We start from the raw sequence: 14,680 nt of genomic DNA on the forward strand, positions 1-14,680 counted from the left end.
AAACCACAGCAGAACTTCACTACAGTAAGGCTGGGATCTGCTGCCTGACTCTTCATGAAGATACAGTTTCTAGATGCTATGATGCCCCATTTTATCTCTATTGGCTGTGGATTTTGCAACACCAACAGAGCGGAAAAATCCGTCCTTTTTCATGCTTACTGCTTTCATGAATTTACCATAGCGTTTATGTAGCTTGAAGTCACTTATTGCTTCTGCTATGAGAAAATCCTTCCAACTTTAATTGCCAAAGTGGTTAAGAGCTATTACAGAAATTCAGTGTTTTTCATCTACTTTAGATCATCCCTAATGCCAGCAGAGTCATTGTTTTGAACTACCATAGCCAAGATGTTGCAAGATGTTGCAATTATCCATTTTCCTTGTGGTTTCTTTTCATTGGCATCCAAGCTCTTTGAGTGATTGATGTGGTGATGTGCCATTCAAGATGAGCACAATGCCATTTAAAAACAACAACACAACAACAGAGGATGAAGTCAACAGGTGGATATCTATTACAACACATCTACCCATATTAGTTAAAATGCACTTGCCTCTATCAGGTCTGTCTGAAAACTCAGCATAGCTGTAATTGCTCTTTGACTCTGGAAGTTGCACCTTGAGTGGCTTTAGGTACCACATAATGAACCTTATACCTTATAATTATGAAACCACCAGATCTTGTAAGTCTTAATACTAGACAGGCCTAATACAGGCCAATCCAAGATCTGCTCTGTTACAGCTCATAAGACAGTGATCTGACATGACTGATGGGACAATATCCATTGGGGCAAGGAATTGTACCAATTGCTGCTGCTTCACCAACAATATGCATTCTTCTCCTTGCACTGCAGGAATGTTTCCCTGCTCTTGCTGTGAAAGACAGGGAATATGGTAGTATTCTTTTTGCCACTATTCCTGCACATTGAGCTAAACTGTCTCATCAGAAGCACAGTTACTTCCATACCTGCCATTTTTTCTGAACCTCAGCTTGAATGGGGGAGATTTAGATTATGCTGTGGCTAACCTGTTGCATTGCAGTGTTATCTGTGGTGTTGTCGTATCTTTCTGAAGAACTAGTTGGCAATGATGTTTCTTACTTGAAATACATTTGTAGCATTCGGCCAGCCTCCTCCAACCTGTTGCCCCAAGGTGCTCTGGACTATAACTCTCATAAGCTCCAGCCAGCACAGCCATATGGAAGAAGCAGAGGTGGCTGCATCAGCAGTGTTGGGGATTCTAGGACAGCATGGGATGCAATGCATATTTGCTGAGAATGAAGTCCCGTGCTCTCTCATGTCTTGCATAGGACTGTAGTCAAAATTGAGCCAATGCAAGCAGTTTGGATGGGGTGGGAATTGCAGAAGGGTCTCTCCTGGTTCTTCCTTGTTTGTCCTCCCATCTCAACAATTAGCTCTGCACATGTTGCTCTGAAGAACTATGCAAGCTTTGGATGTTTGGTGGATCATTAGAATGCTAGGATAGTTCACAGCAGCCCAAACAGGTTTGACCAAAATCCTCAGAAATGTTTGCCTATTTTTTTCTGAATGGCTGTTCCCTATTCAAATCAAGAAGCTGGAGGTAGTTAGAGTAATCAATTTCTCCTTAGCTCATATTTACAAATTATAGGGGAGGTTCTCTTGGTGTATCTATGTATCTATCTATCTATCATCTATCTATCTATCTATCTATCTATCTATCTATCTATCATCTATCTATCTATCTATCTATCTATCTATCTATCTATCTATCATCTATCTATCATCAATACATTTGTCTTGCAGAATTTGCCTTGTTGTTGAGAGGTCTATCTGGGCATGAGACAAATAAGTCCCAGATGCTTTCTAGCCTGAAGGTAATTTCAACATGGAAGCTTCATAATATTTTACATATCCATTGCAAAGCTATTAAAGTAATCTGGCAAGTATAACAGGTGAATCATCTAGTGCTGGATGGTCTGATGTGATCTTACCAGTCTCAAGAATTGCATATGTTATGCTAGAGGACTCTGATATTAAAGAGGTGTTGCTAATTAAAACAGATGAGATTTAGTTATGCTGATGAGAACATGATGTGAAATAGATATGATGAACTGAGAGCTGGGAGAATGTCATTGTGTCTACTGATGTCAATAGAAATGTGGTTATTAATTTTGCTGGACCAATGTTTGCCAGTGAAGGCGAGAGCCAGTGTGGTGTAGTGGTTAAGAGCGGTAGTCTCGTAATCTGGGGAACCGGGTTCGCGTCTCTGCTCCTCCACATGCAGCTGCTGGGTGACCTTGGGCCAGTCACACTTCTTTGAAGTCTCTCAGCCCCACTCACCTCACAGAGTGTTTGTTGTGGGGGAGGAAGGGAAAGGAGAATGTTAGCCGCTTTGAGGCTCCTTAAAGGGAGTGAAAGGCGGGATATCAAATCCAAACTCTTCTATGTTGTTTTCTGAACTGTGCCCAGAGAGATTGTGAACAGAAATTGGTATGAGTCATAATTTAAAAGAAACTTTTTAACTGAAACATAGGAATCATTTCTGTCAGGAATATGTGACAGATAAAATAAAAGATAATTTATTTCCTCTTCCAAAATGCTGACATTGCCCACTTGTGAATAAATGCCCATCTTTATTCATTCTGTTTTGTTAGATTCCAACTGAAGCCCTCTAAACTCTCTAAAGACAGAGATGTCTCAAACTGCCATGACTCTAATTTCCTACTTCACATCTTGCCTTATTAAGACTATATTATTTCTTTCTCAAGCAACTGCCATGAGGGAAACTCAAATTATTTATTTAAAAAAAACCACAGGAAGCAAAGAAAAGCATTGTTTTAATTAGCATTCATAAACAGAAATCAGTGTTAAGCATTTTATGGCACTTCTGTGACAGTATTTAATCTGACATTTGAAGCAAAAATACCCAAAGTATTGTCCTGTTGGAAAACATTTAGACAGCAAAGATGGAGCAACAAACTGAGATTATTTGGCAACATGAAAGCTGGAATGCTAAGCATATAAATGTCCCAACATTTAACTTGACATTCAGCAGCTCCCAATAAGTATCTTTTAAAAAGCTCACTGTGGCTACAATCCTATGTGCATGTACTGAGGAGCACTGAACAAGGTGAAACTTATTTGTGAATAAACAAGCACAGAATCAGACTGCACTGTACACAAAAAAATATGTGCTAAGAAAGCTTGTTTAGGTAGCAAACAACACAGATCGCACAACAAATTCTTTGACCATGTGATTTGCTTGCAACCAATATAAATATAGAAACACCTTTATCCTATATAGAACTTTATGCATATTAAAAATATGCTAAAATAAAAAATATATACAAATCTTACCAGAGTAATATTATATATATATATAAACCTTTTGTTTTTGTTTTGTTTTTTTAAAAAATCATCACTCCATTGCTTGCCAACATACCGTATTAGAACAGCAATCTCAGAAATGCCTTTATGATATAAACATTCATATAAACATCCTGTTGGTTAGAGATGGTAAAAAGTTCATTTTTGGCTGGGACTGCATGTGCTTGGCAAGATCTGTGGCAGTTAATAAATCTATTGTCTCTGTTTATAGCAGAGTAAATCTTATGTTACTTCTGTTTCCAAATCTATAGAGTCCTGAAATCAAATGAAGTCCTGAACAATAGCGGGAAATATCTGATACTATTATTCAGTATCGTGGATTGATATTATAGGATTGAGAAATAATCTAATGAAGGTTGTTTATGAACTCAGAAAGAGACTATTCCCGCATTTCCTGCTCATTATAAGAGGAAGAACTGTTCCTCATCTTCTCTACACTACAAATTTATGCTGGTTTTATGCTAGTTTCTACCAAAGACTCCTGTATAGCCGGGATAGGGAACCTATGCTTTCCAGGTGCAGTTGGACTTCACTTGCCCACGCAGCATGGACATAATCAGGGATGATAGGAGTTGTAGTCCAACGACATCTGGACAGCCACAGGTTCTCCACCTCTGTTGCATAGTACGGGAAGGGGGTGCTGAGATAAATCACTAGACCCTCTCATAGAATTTTGGTTCCTAGGGATTGCTGGGACGAGAGAACAACTACTGTATTTTACCGATGCAAATATGTAGTCTTATGTCCTAAAGGTTCACACCTAATTACAATATCTCTGCAAACTGAGGAGCTGCTGGGAACAGTCTAGCTCCCGTAAAATTGTCATCAAAGAAGTATTTTTACATGATGGCATAATTATAAGTAGTTACCACAAGATCTATGTGACAGTGAAATAGCAGCATTAGTCAATGTGGATTACTTCCAAGAATTCCAAAGCAAGAAAGGTGTGGGACAAAATAAGAAACCAGAAAGGACTACAGCTAATTTAACCAGCTGAGGGCTTGAATTCGAGCCAACACAATAATTAAATACTATCACAACTGTCAGCCATTTTGTATGTAGCACAGAAATTCTTTTAATTACCTTCTCATATTACATATTACAGAAGAAGGCACATACAGTTTGCACGTTATCCAACCCAAGGCTAGTTATAAATGACTGAAAGTACAGATACTTTCTCCTCCTCAAGTCCTCCTGCTGCTATGCTATCCCAAAGCTAAGGCATGGCTTGGGTTTGGCATTATGTCTGATCCCAGGCTCATGGTTTGTCAAGCTCCAAACAAGCCACGAATATTGCCAAGGTTTGTTCTCGACCCCACATTCATGATTTGTTGGGGAAAACAAATTATGAGCTCAAATTCAGACGTAATGCAAAGCTAAACCATGGCTTAGCTCTGGGAAGCAGGGCAACGCTTTGCCATAGTTTGCTTAGCTTTGTCTGTGATCTGGGCCATCATGTAGTGCTATTCTTTTATTCCCAAGCACTGATAAATTAGAAGTACAAAATTATCCATTCAGTGTGTTTCATTCATTAGGACTATAGATTGGCTATAAATGTGTATAACCTTTTGGCTCAGAAACACTCCATACTGGTAATTCCCAACAGTGACAAATCCAACCCATTGCCTAACATTTATGCAGGATCAGATAATTGGTTAGATGCGGGGACCCATGAAGTTAACAATGGCAATAGGAAGCAAGCTGGGGTGGTGGAATCTGATTCAGAGACAGAACAAATGTTAAGTCAAGAAAAAGACACAAGAAGAAAAGGCTTGCTTTGACGGCTGGAGGCCTATGATTTCATTTGTAAATAAGATGAACCTGCCTCCACCCACCTTATGTAAAGTAAAAAATGTCACATAACTATAACTGATGGTGACAGCTTTGGCAATAACTGAGCAGGAAAAGGTGTTGTCTCCCTGACATGCCTATGTGTGTTTTTCTGCAAAGACCAAAGAGGAAGGCACAAAAGCTTACGCCATAATCAACTCATTGACCTTTAAGGCTGTAGAAGACTTGGTTGCTTCTGCAAAAACCTGACCAAGTCCCCCAGTAGCCTTGACAGTTTTGTGCTGTGCTCTGTCGCTTTATTCTTCCATTATATACCTAGAAAACGAGCTATCACCTGCCATCTAAGAACTTTAAAAGGAAACTTTGAAATTAAGACTCCAGTTTGGATTTAAATCATGTGGGCAAATATAAATGAGCCCAAAGTGACCATTTTTAAGTTAAGCACTTGCAACAATTGCCTAATTTCCCCTGATAGGGTAAATCTGTGTCTAGACCATATCATTTCACAGTGCCTGTAAGTGCTCATGTGACGGAATGGTCTTCCATAAAAAAAGAAAAACAAAGAAATCGTTACAAAAAGAAATTACCGTATTTTTTGCACCATAACACTCACTTTTTTCCTCCTAAAAAGTAAGGGGAAATGTCTGTGCGTCTTATGGAGGGAATGCCTACGGGTGGCATGCCTACGGATTTTCCTCCTCTAAAAACTACGTGCGTGTTATGGTCGGGTGCGTGTTATAGAGCGAAAAATGCGGAAGATGTAAGGTTCTACCCTAGGCTTCTCCTTGAGATGTCAGTTTTCTCCTTGAGATGTCAGATGGAAGGAGTGGCCTTTGAATGGAGGAGAATTCAACTATGGAATGTGGTGCAGTCAAGATCTCACCTGAGTGAGAACTAGGCCAACATGTATATATAGCAGCCAGAAACAGAATTTTTGAGTGCTTGATGAACAGTTTGTATTAGGCAAGGAGTAGATAATCTTGCCCCTTCCAGATTTTGCCATACCACAAGTTCCGCAATCTCTGGCAATTAGCCATGCTGGCTGTGACTGCCAGAGTTCAGAAACATTTAGCAGGCCCCAAATCTCCATCAGACCATTGTTAGATTTTGATATATATATATATTTGTATATGGTTACATTTCTATCCTGCTCTTACTCTTACATCTGAGCAGGAATTAAACCCATATTAAGTCGAAACATAAGAAGGTACTATATACAGAGTCAGACCATTTGGCTCAGTATTGTCTACAATGACTGGCACCACCAAGGCTTCAGGCAGGAGGCTCTCAACCCTACTGGAAGATTCTGGAAATTGAACCTAAGATTGTTTGCATGGAAAGAATGTGCTCCCCCACAGAACTACAGCCCTTCTCTGTATGAGGATTACATCTGACCAAAAAGTTGACTTTTTCACAGAGATTTTGGCACAGTGATTGCCTAAGATACTCAAGCGTGTCTCAAGTTAACAGCCAACCACTTCTTCAATGTGGTGCTGTCCAGGTATTGTTGGACTCCAACTCCCATCAGCCCCTGCCAGCATAGTCAATTGGCAGGAGTGATGGGAGTTGCATTTCAACAACTTGTACCAGGTTGGGGAAGGCTGTCACCATGAGTTTTTTGGTTTTTTTAAATAAGCTAGCTAAGCATTCATAAAACTGGTAATCAAATTCCACTAAAAAAAATACAAAATTATTATTAATAATAATAATTGAGTTTATATACCACCCTATACCCAGAGGCCTCAGGGTGGTTCACAGAACAAAAGAATACCCTTTTACTGAGATCATGGATTCTCATGTTCCAGGACAGTTATTTGAACAAATAGTCTTTCATCCAGGAACATGAATCCATCTCTTAAATTGAGGGTCAAGAACGGAGACCAAGACAGGGCAAGGGCACATTGACTACAGAAATAATATCCCACAGTCATCATATTCCACAGTTTTACTCAGCTACCTGTAAAACAGACACAAGATTTGAGTGGCCAGATCTTCTCATATGATCCTGGCACTGTGATAAAGGATATAGATCAACCTTTCATAACCTCACACCTTCCAGATGTTTTAGTCTACAACTCCCCTTGTTACTGACCATTTGCCACAATATCTGGAAGGCTCCAGGTTGGGGAAGGGCAATATATAGATGCATCCTAATTTCTCTTACATGCAGAAAGCAATAGTCCTTATTTTCAGGCTCTGAAGTAAAAAGTAATGCCCTGTGAGTTCATCTTAGTACATTCTTCTCTCACAGTATTGTTATAAATCACATTTCTCTTGGAATACATTTTTTAAAGTCTTCACAAGAAAGGAAAACACATCCCCAAACACAACCACACAGCATTATATCATAGGTCACAGAAAACTGTGTACATCTTTCCCCATAGAAGGACATATGTCAAATAAAATAACTTCAACATCAATAAACCATAGTGTTCCTTCTTCCCATTAGAAGTAGATTTCTGCCCGTCCTCCCTCAATTTTTTGTACATAAATAGAAGAAAATAGTCTCTGAAATATTTACATCCATGACAAGTTCCTGGTGGTGAAAATTTGTACAGTTGTTTTTAAAGTGGATCCTTAGTTCTCATTTTCTCTCCAACCACGGGCATTCTTTCCAAATTTATATACTAGTCTCCGACCATCTACACGTTCGAGAATTTCTCTTTTGTAATAGTATCTGTTAAAAAGGAGCAATGAAGTTGGATATATCAGAACTGTCTAATGAATGGTTGGTGAATTTCCCCCTGAATTCAAATTAAAATTGGATTTGGCAAATTAAGTTATTCCTCTTCCCCAAACAGAAAATAGGTGAGCTTATTTGAAGGCTGATTCATAGGGTATTCAGAACCCACTGCATGATGTGATCAGGAGTGCAACAGGGTCTAGAAACCCCAAACTCCATCCACAAGCTACTGTGGCAGACCCACCACCCACTTTCCGGTGAAGGTCAGAGCAGGAACAGGCAAGTGTAATCTCCCTGCCCCAACAAATATTGACTCATTAGTCTACTGAACACAGAGGCTCAAAGTAACATAGCTCAATATGAAATCAATATGAAATTAGGCATACTTTAAATCAATGAAACCAATTAACTCACAGAGATTTAAGTATTCCTAACTTGGTTGGAATTGTGACAATTCTCTGTGATAGCCACTAGGCCAATAAAAGGCTACATGCAACATTTTGCAATATCATGCATCATAGTTTTTCAAATATCAGTCGGTGTGGTTACTTATATTTCATTGGAACTCCTATATCAAGGATGAGGAAGCAGTGCCCTCCAAATGTTGGCTTATAACTACCAAAATCTAGGACCATTGGTCTTACTGGGCCAATGGGCCTTGGACAAAATATAGGAGGGCCATGTGCTCAACTCTCCTGCATTGATCACACCGTAGGATTCCAAACTAAGCACAGTTACTCTGTGCCCAAACTTTCTCCCTTCTTGTAAACCTACCTCATGGCACGGCTGAGTTTCTCATAAGTCATGCTGCTATTGTTTTTCTTCTTTCCCCACAGCTGAGCTACTGCCTCAGATTTTAAGAATCTGAAGATGCCTTCAGACCGGTCCTCCCATTTTATCAAGCCTGGATTCTTCTCCGGATGCAGGAGAATGTCTCGGATAAATTCCCACAAGTGAGTCCCTCGAGGAGCTAAAATAAAATGAAATACAATGAAAAGTTATCCACAGCAACAACTACTACATGGGGATAATCCTTCCCCCCCCCCCAGTTCCTAATAGGAGGTCATCCCTTATCTCTGAACAGGTGAAAAATTAGATGGTATATTGTCCTTAGACAAGCATATCGATCTAGGAGAGTTAGAAAATTTTCTGACCACAGGAAGCATCATTTGGTGTCAGGCAAAAGACATGCTACACTGCAGCTGTGTATAAAGAAGCCCAAAGGCTCTTCCTTCTGCCTCTGAAAGCATACTTAGAGGGAAGCAATTTGCAGTGGATAATTGACAAGAGGAAAGAGAGTGCTCGATCTTTCTCAACCAAGCCACATTTCCCTGAAACACCCCCCACTAACTGTTTAGCTGAGGACAGTTTGAAAAGCAGAAGAGAACAACATGCAGTTTATCTCCTCCATCCCCACCAATGGCAAATGTTTAAGCAATGAAAGATTCAATCCATGCCTACCACTACAAAGTTTACATTTCTATGAAAGAATGACATCTTGGCTAACAAGCCATCTCCTACAAGTTTATTTGTAGTACTGAGGTTCTCACTAAGGACAAATACCTAACTCATTTTTGTTTTTGTCTCTAATTTCAGATCGTAGAGTCTTTTCTGCAAATCAGTTACGTTCAGTGTTATTTCCTGTACTCTTGTCTGCTTTGAATGAAGGGAAAATATGCAACTGAGCCCAGTTCAAATGGGACATTCTGAGAAGAACTCCCAAATTAGTACCAGACTCTGAATGGTCATCCTCATGGGAATAGGAACAGATAAAAAGAGCAGTTGTGTGCTTTTTTGAGCATTGTAGTTGTCTAACCACCTAACTCATCTCCAGATACAGTGGGAGAAGGTTAAAGTTGCATAGCTGGCAAGCTACAACATTCAAACAAATTTCTTAAAGTACATTCCTTACTTTGACTGGACAGTGAAGGTGAAGGAGATGTTCATAGCCAAGGCTATCATGTTGCCATTTATCCCTAGGAGATAATGCTTAAAAGAGTATAATAGAGTAGGATCTTCAGGTTTTTTCTCAGACATTTAAATTCTAATGAGGTTTACAGTGGGCATTTTGTGTGCAATTCCTTTTCTGTTGGCTCTGGTTCTCTTCACTATCTGTTATGTCAGTAAATATTTGCTCAGCCCCACCTTACCAGGCAATAGTTCTGTAGTAGCTAACTTACTGTGTTTCTTGCTGTGAGATTTTGGAAGGTGGTCTTGTGTTTTTTTCAGCCCTGAAGCATCTTCTGTAACAGAAAAGGGGGGTAGGTCAGTTCTTCCACCTGTTCTGGCACACACACTCATGACCCTGTTTCTAGAAACAATCACATGATAAGCCTTATCTACACAAAAATGTATTGTTTATATTCTGTTCTCAAAGTAGCTTGCAAGATGAAGAAACATAACATAAAAGTACATTTTCATTCAGTGCCAAACCTTCAAATCTGTTTGAAAATAAAGCAGCAGAAACCTAATAAAATTATCACTTTCCAAAATCACAAAAGGCTCAAAGAACAAAAATGTTTTCCCAAAGTCCTTAAATGCATCCATTAAATAGGTCCAATGAATTTCACCGAGCGGAATTTTCACAATCCAAGCCGTCATCTGTCTTTATTATTGTTTATTTACATTGCCTTGTGTTGTCTATTACATTGTCCTGCCTTGATTGACTTTTCCTTTTTGTTTGTTATGCAATTATTTAAGTTCATAATATTATTTATTTAATATTCCTCTCCCTATCAATAAACACAAGTGTATCAATAAACTATTACATTTCTTTCAGTTACAATCCTCAGTCTGTGGCCCTTGTCACTGGTTATTTTTTAAACACTGGGAGGAGGGGGGCAAATTAAAATGCATATTAGTGCCGCAACAAGGGGAAAAATTATCCAGATGATCCAAGTCAGGGATGAAGAAACTGTGGCCTTCCAGGAGATATTACTGGACTACAGCTCTCATCATCCTTGGCCACGGGCTCAGCTAACAGTGGCTGGCGAGAGATGGAATTCAATAATATGTAAAGTACCACAATTCCCCATCTAACATATAATTCTCTAACTAATCTATGGAGAGAGAAACTCCCAGATTAACCCAGGCTCAGACCATTTTGGGCTTTAAAGGTCAAAACCAACAACTTGGATTGAGCCCAGGAACAAATTGGCAGCTAGTAAAGGTCACACAAGATCTATGTGAGCTTGCTATTTGGTTCCAGCTAAAAGCAGAACTGCTGCATTTTGAAGTTTCCAAGCTGCATTTTATAACAGTTTAATGGACAGTGTATTATAGTAGTCAAGTGAAGAAGTAGCTGGGGCATTCAGAACAGGAGCCAGGTGCCTTGCTTGAACACCAGAAAGGAGCATAAAATAACTAGTAATTCATTAAAGAGGCACAATCTTCCTGTCCTTCCCAGTCCCTTTCTTTGAACCCTTTGCCTTTTGAAAGCTGAATTAGCAGAGGTGGAAGGGTGCAGAAATGATAATGATTAGCACCAAGACAGCGAGGGAAAAACATATAGACAATGTTAGGCTTCCTTTGTTGGATATTCACCTCCTCAGGTGTTCAGCAAGGGCTAAAGTGGGTAGGGGGACAGGTAGACTCATACTCTAGGACAGCAGCAAATTTCAGAGGGTCCTCACCATGATGCCCCCTCCCCTGCTTGGCAACACACACACACACACACACACACACACACACACACTATACAACTTGACTTTTTTTCTGCAGCAGCAATTACTGCTTTCCTTGCTGGGTATCCAGACAGCATTTTAGCATAATGGTGCAGGTTAATTTGATTTCTTACCTACCCTTCACCCCAAGGCCCCAGGGCAGGTTACATACATTTTATAAAGACAATATTAAAATCAGTTTAAAACTAATACAATCAAAAGAATAGGGTAGGTTCATTTGGCTTCTGTCCATAGTAGCCGCCTACCATTTTAATTGACCCAAAACACATTGGCCCTGGATCTAAAGGCTGAGTCATTGCATCTGAGGTAAATTAAAATGGCAGGCAGCTACCACAGATAAGAACCAAGGTTGGCTCCTGTTCAAAAGCAATAGTGCTACCTGCCCAAGGCAAAAACAGATACCCCAGGGGCAAGCAATGAGGGCAATAAGATGGCACAGCCAGGTCAGGCCACTGAAGGGCCCTTTTGATCACTGGGGCCCTTGGCTAATGCTTGACTGACTGCTGGTGCCAGGCATGCTCATGCAAAGTCTTCCACTCGCAGGCCTAGCATTATTGGTTCCTGACCCCGAGAAATTCTGTAAACCTCTCCAGACCTTCGTACTAAACAAACAAGTCTCAGATATGTGTGTGTGTGCGTGCGCGCACCTTTTGAAATTTATGGTTATCACCACATCAGTGAACTCCAGAAGTTGAGGACACACTGGGTGAAGCAATACTTCTGTTTCTCACACTTGAACCCACTGCCAGTCAACTTGATTGAGGAATAACCCCAAGTTCTAATATTGCGCGGGAGGGAGGAAAACTTATCTCAGACCAAACTGAAATTAAATGACACACTAATGCTAGGCCTGCCACACCCTTTGTTGTATCCTCTGTAAGCCCATTATTTTCCAGAAATTATATTAAAGACTTCCTCCTTCGTTATTTTCTGGTAACTGATCTAATGCAAAGTGTGGGTAGTGGTGAAATAGCAGGGGTGGATGGAAAATATTATATTAGTTTTCCTGATTATAATGTCAGCTCTTCTGTCCTGTTTTTCTAATGTGCCTTTCGCACTGTGGTACCTGTTGCATTATGGAACTGTGGCTTCTTGACTGATATACTGGCATGCTAAACTAAATTTCATTCATACTAGTGGACATTGGACAGCATTGCTACTCCCTCATCTTTTCAAAAAATGTGCGTTTCTGTTTCCCCATCATTCCTCCATAAAGACAGCAGGAACTGTATGCGAGTACAGCACCCCAAATTTCAGCATTTTACCCCTGTAGTTTTCTGGGTTAATGGAGCTGCAATTAGATTTTTTCCTCAGAAGGAATTAACACAAAAATGAGTGCTAATCTCCCACTACATTCCACTAGATTTATGAAAGTGGCTTTTACTTCATTTGTTAGCTCAAATATAATTCAGAAATTCACAGTTAGGAAAACCCTGGGGAAATAGAAGAAAGTGCTGTGTGAATGCAGCCTATATTAGATTAGATTTAATATAGTTAAAACAACACTCAAAGCAACTCACACAACAAAACAACAAATATACAACGTTAAATATGGAAATTATGTATTCAATATAGTATCAAGAACAATAATATGTTCTAGCTGCTGTCTCTCTTGCCGTCCCCAGCAGAGCAAAGTCTCCAAGACTCTGACACTTCAAAATACCACCCCAATGTGCTGTCCTCCTTCTGCCATCTATCCAAAGGCAGTCAACTCCAGACACCAACCTTTCACATATGTGGTCTTCTAGACACTGCCTGGCTCGATACCCTCTATCTCAAACTCTACCATTTCACACTTGCCTCCCAGCTACTCAGCCTCAGCTGAGGACAAGGCAACTTTTCCCTTTAGTTCACTAGTGCTTTTTCTGGAGGTACTCAAGGGTACACAGTACTGGCACCTTTTTTCCTAAAAGAAAAGCACTGAGCTCAACCAACCTGAGCACATAATGGTGTGTTTCTGAGTATGCATGGGGGAGAAATTCGGTTTAGTTACAGGCGGACCAACCTCATTTGCAATTTCTGCAATTTCTGAAACAATACACGGACTGAAACACAACCACCCTTTGAAATTTGCATTGTCCCCGAATTTTGCAATGCAGTTTCCCAGCCAACTAATGTGTACAAAAATGAATACACTAGGGCAAAGCATGCATGGAAGTGCCTATACTAGTGAAAAGAACATACAAAGAGAGGCAATCACTTTGCAAAACTGTATATTAGTCAAAACCTCATACAAAAATGTTTTTAATAAGAAAAATCCACAGTAAAAAAAAAAAATCAGTTAAAAGAATTTGATGTGGAAATGTGAAGAACAAACTTGGAAATAGAGAAAGCAAAATTGACAGATTCAGCCATCCCTATTTTTCAGGAAGTGGGACAATCAACAGGTCTCAGGGGCATAAGAGACAATGTTGTTAGGACATGGACAAGTCCGCCTTCCCCTTACTGATGCAACAGTATGCCGGAGGGAGGAGGGAGGGAAATCAGATTTCTGAGCACTAGAAATTCCAGAGTAATGAAAGGTAGAAATTCTCTCTGTTCATCACTTAGCACACTTAGTATGCTGAACACTCACTACTTTAAAACAAGCCAAAGAAGCTGAAGGCTTGCCTGCCTAATCTGCTAGTGGCAATCTGTTTCCATTTATCAGTGGCACATCACCGAGTGCCAGGAACCTGTGTTGTGTCTGCATTGCAGGAGATCAGTGCCAGAGAAGCTTAAAGCCCACACGTGTTCTTCTACCTACACACATGTATAAACAGTCACCAATGGGAATTAGCTATTTGCATGTGCAGATGACTTACAGTAACTGCCAGGCTTTCTGTACAAACTTGTCCAAACGTTTTTTTTGTTGCAACACTGATAAGCACTCCAGGAAAATGGCCTTCCATTAGGTTCTGCTGGAAATCTGTACCCACAGCTGAAAACCAGCTAATTACATTTGTGCTTCCTTCTGCATTGTCAAGTTCAGAGAACACCATCCTCTTGTACGATTTGCTGAGCTTGTGGGAAAGTCCCAAAATCTAATTAAGGCTTGACAGTCCTGCCTTTATGGAAGCATACCAGCCTTAAAACCAAATTCCATTGGGAATTTTGCCCTGAGAATGAGACTCCAAGGAATTTAAATTTACTCTCCTAGGGAAAAGAAATCCTCACTACTC

The 14,680-nt window shown here is 40.0% G+C and overlaps 1 protein-coding gene across 1 annotated transcript in view; it reads right to left on the reverse strand.

The window, feature by feature from the left end:
- Positions 1-2,795: 2,795 nt before the first annotated feature.
- EHF (ETS homologous factor) overlaps positions 2,796-14,680 on the reverse strand; it is a 52,241-nt gene continuing 40,356 nt past the window's right edge. The window contains exons 7-9 of the mRNA XM_079952556.1: positions 10,017-10,079; positions 8,611-8,806; positions 2,796-7,830 (exon numbers count right to left, since the gene is read on the reverse strand). Coding sequence (XP_079808682.1) covers positions 7,731-7,830; positions 8,611-8,806; positions 10,017-10,079 — 359 coding nt within the window. The 3' untranslated portion in view covers positions 2,796-7,730. The remainder of the gene's footprint in view (positions 7,831-8,610; positions 8,807-10,016; positions 10,080-14,680) is intronic.

The sequence above is a fragment of the Podarcis cretensis genome, assembly GCF_951804945.1.
Source record: "Podarcis cretensis genome assembly, chromosome: 1".
NCBI lineage: Eukaryota > Metazoa > Chordata > Lepidosauria > Squamata > Lacertidae > Podarcis > Podarcis cretensis.